Raw genomic sequence first — 1178 nt, forward strand, 5'->3', positions numbered from 1 at the left:
CATGGTTGTCACCTGGTGATCCTGCAAATAACAAACTTCCTGTCCCTGGGTGGCTACACTCACTCCTCTACTGCATCTATGGAGGGAGTCATGGTTGTCACCTAGTGATCCTGCAAATAACACACTTCCTGTCCCTGGGTGGCTACACTCACTCCTCTACTGCATCTATGGAGGGAGTCATGGTTGTCACCTAGTGATCCTGCAAATAACACACTTCCTGTCCCTGGGTGGCTACGCTCACTCCTCCACTGGATCTATGGAGGGAGTCATGGTTGTCACCTAGTGATCCTGCAAATAACACACTTCCTGTCCCTGGGTGGCTACGCTCACTCCTCCACTGGATCTATGGAGGGAGTCATGGTTGTCACCTAGTGATCCTGCAAATAACACACTTCCTGTCCCTGGGTGGCTACACTCACTCCTCTACTGTGTCTATGGAGGGAGCCATGGCTGTCACCTGGTAATCCTGCAAATAACACACTTCCTGTCCCTGGGTGGCTACGCTCACTCCTTTACTGTGTCTATGGAGGGAGCCATGGTTGTCACCTGGTGATCCTGCAAATAACACACTTTCTTGTCCGCTCTTCTTCCGCATATCTGGCAATGGTGGGCAGCTCTATCTACAGCAATGGTGGGCAGCTCTATCTACAGCAATGGTGGGCAGCTCTGGCCCTCCAGTGACAACACACATGGACACCCTGGTTTATCAGTAGCTGCCATATTGGTTGCCCAGTATATGACCACGTACATAGGACTCTGAGTAAATGTGCAAACCGACTGGAAAGCTTATCCACAAGAGACCATGAACCTCACGTGTAAATGGTATACACAGACCTACAGCCCCGCTTCCCGTCCCCCGACATGTCTAAGGCACCCTGCCCCACGTCGTTGCCGTGTAACGGACACCCCGCACCGCTTTCTATTTCCCGCTCATTGCCGTGACAGGAGCGCAGCCCCCGCTGGCGCGGAGAATGTACGTCATCACCGAGGAGGCGGAGTTCTACCAGCGCGTGTCTGCGGAGAGAGGGGATGGAAGTTTGATCGGGGCGGACTCCGCCTAGAGCGTGTCTCCAGGAAAGGGGAGGGGAAATAGTGATTTGGGCGGAGTCTGCACTACGAGTGTCTGTCAGCTGGAGAGGGGAGGAGTGGACGGGGCTGAGTTCATCGAAAGGGTGTCT

General features: G+C 54.0%; 1 protein-coding gene across 1 annotated transcript in view; it reads right to left on the minus strand.

Moving 5' to 3' along the window:
• The window catches only part of APEX2 (apurinic/apyrimidinic endodeoxyribonuclease 2), a 14017-nt gene extending 13097 nt beyond the window's left edge, over positions 1-920 (minus strand). The window contains exon 1 of the mRNA XM_018569130.1: positions 835-920. Within this exon, the coding sequence (XP_018424632.1) occupies positions 835-863 (29 nt within the window). The 5' untranslated portion in view covers positions 864-920. The remainder of the gene's footprint in view (positions 1-834) is intronic.
• Positions 921-1178: the final 258 nt, after the last annotated feature.

The sequence above is a fragment of the Nanorana parkeri genome, unplaced genomic scaffold, assembly GCF_000935625.1.
Source record: "Nanorana parkeri isolate BGI_ZX_2015 unplaced genomic scaffold, ASM93562v1 scaffold1291, whole genome shotgun sequence".
Taxonomy (NCBI): domain Eukaryota; kingdom Metazoa; phylum Chordata; class Amphibia; order Anura; family Dicroglossidae; genus Nanorana; species Nanorana parkeri.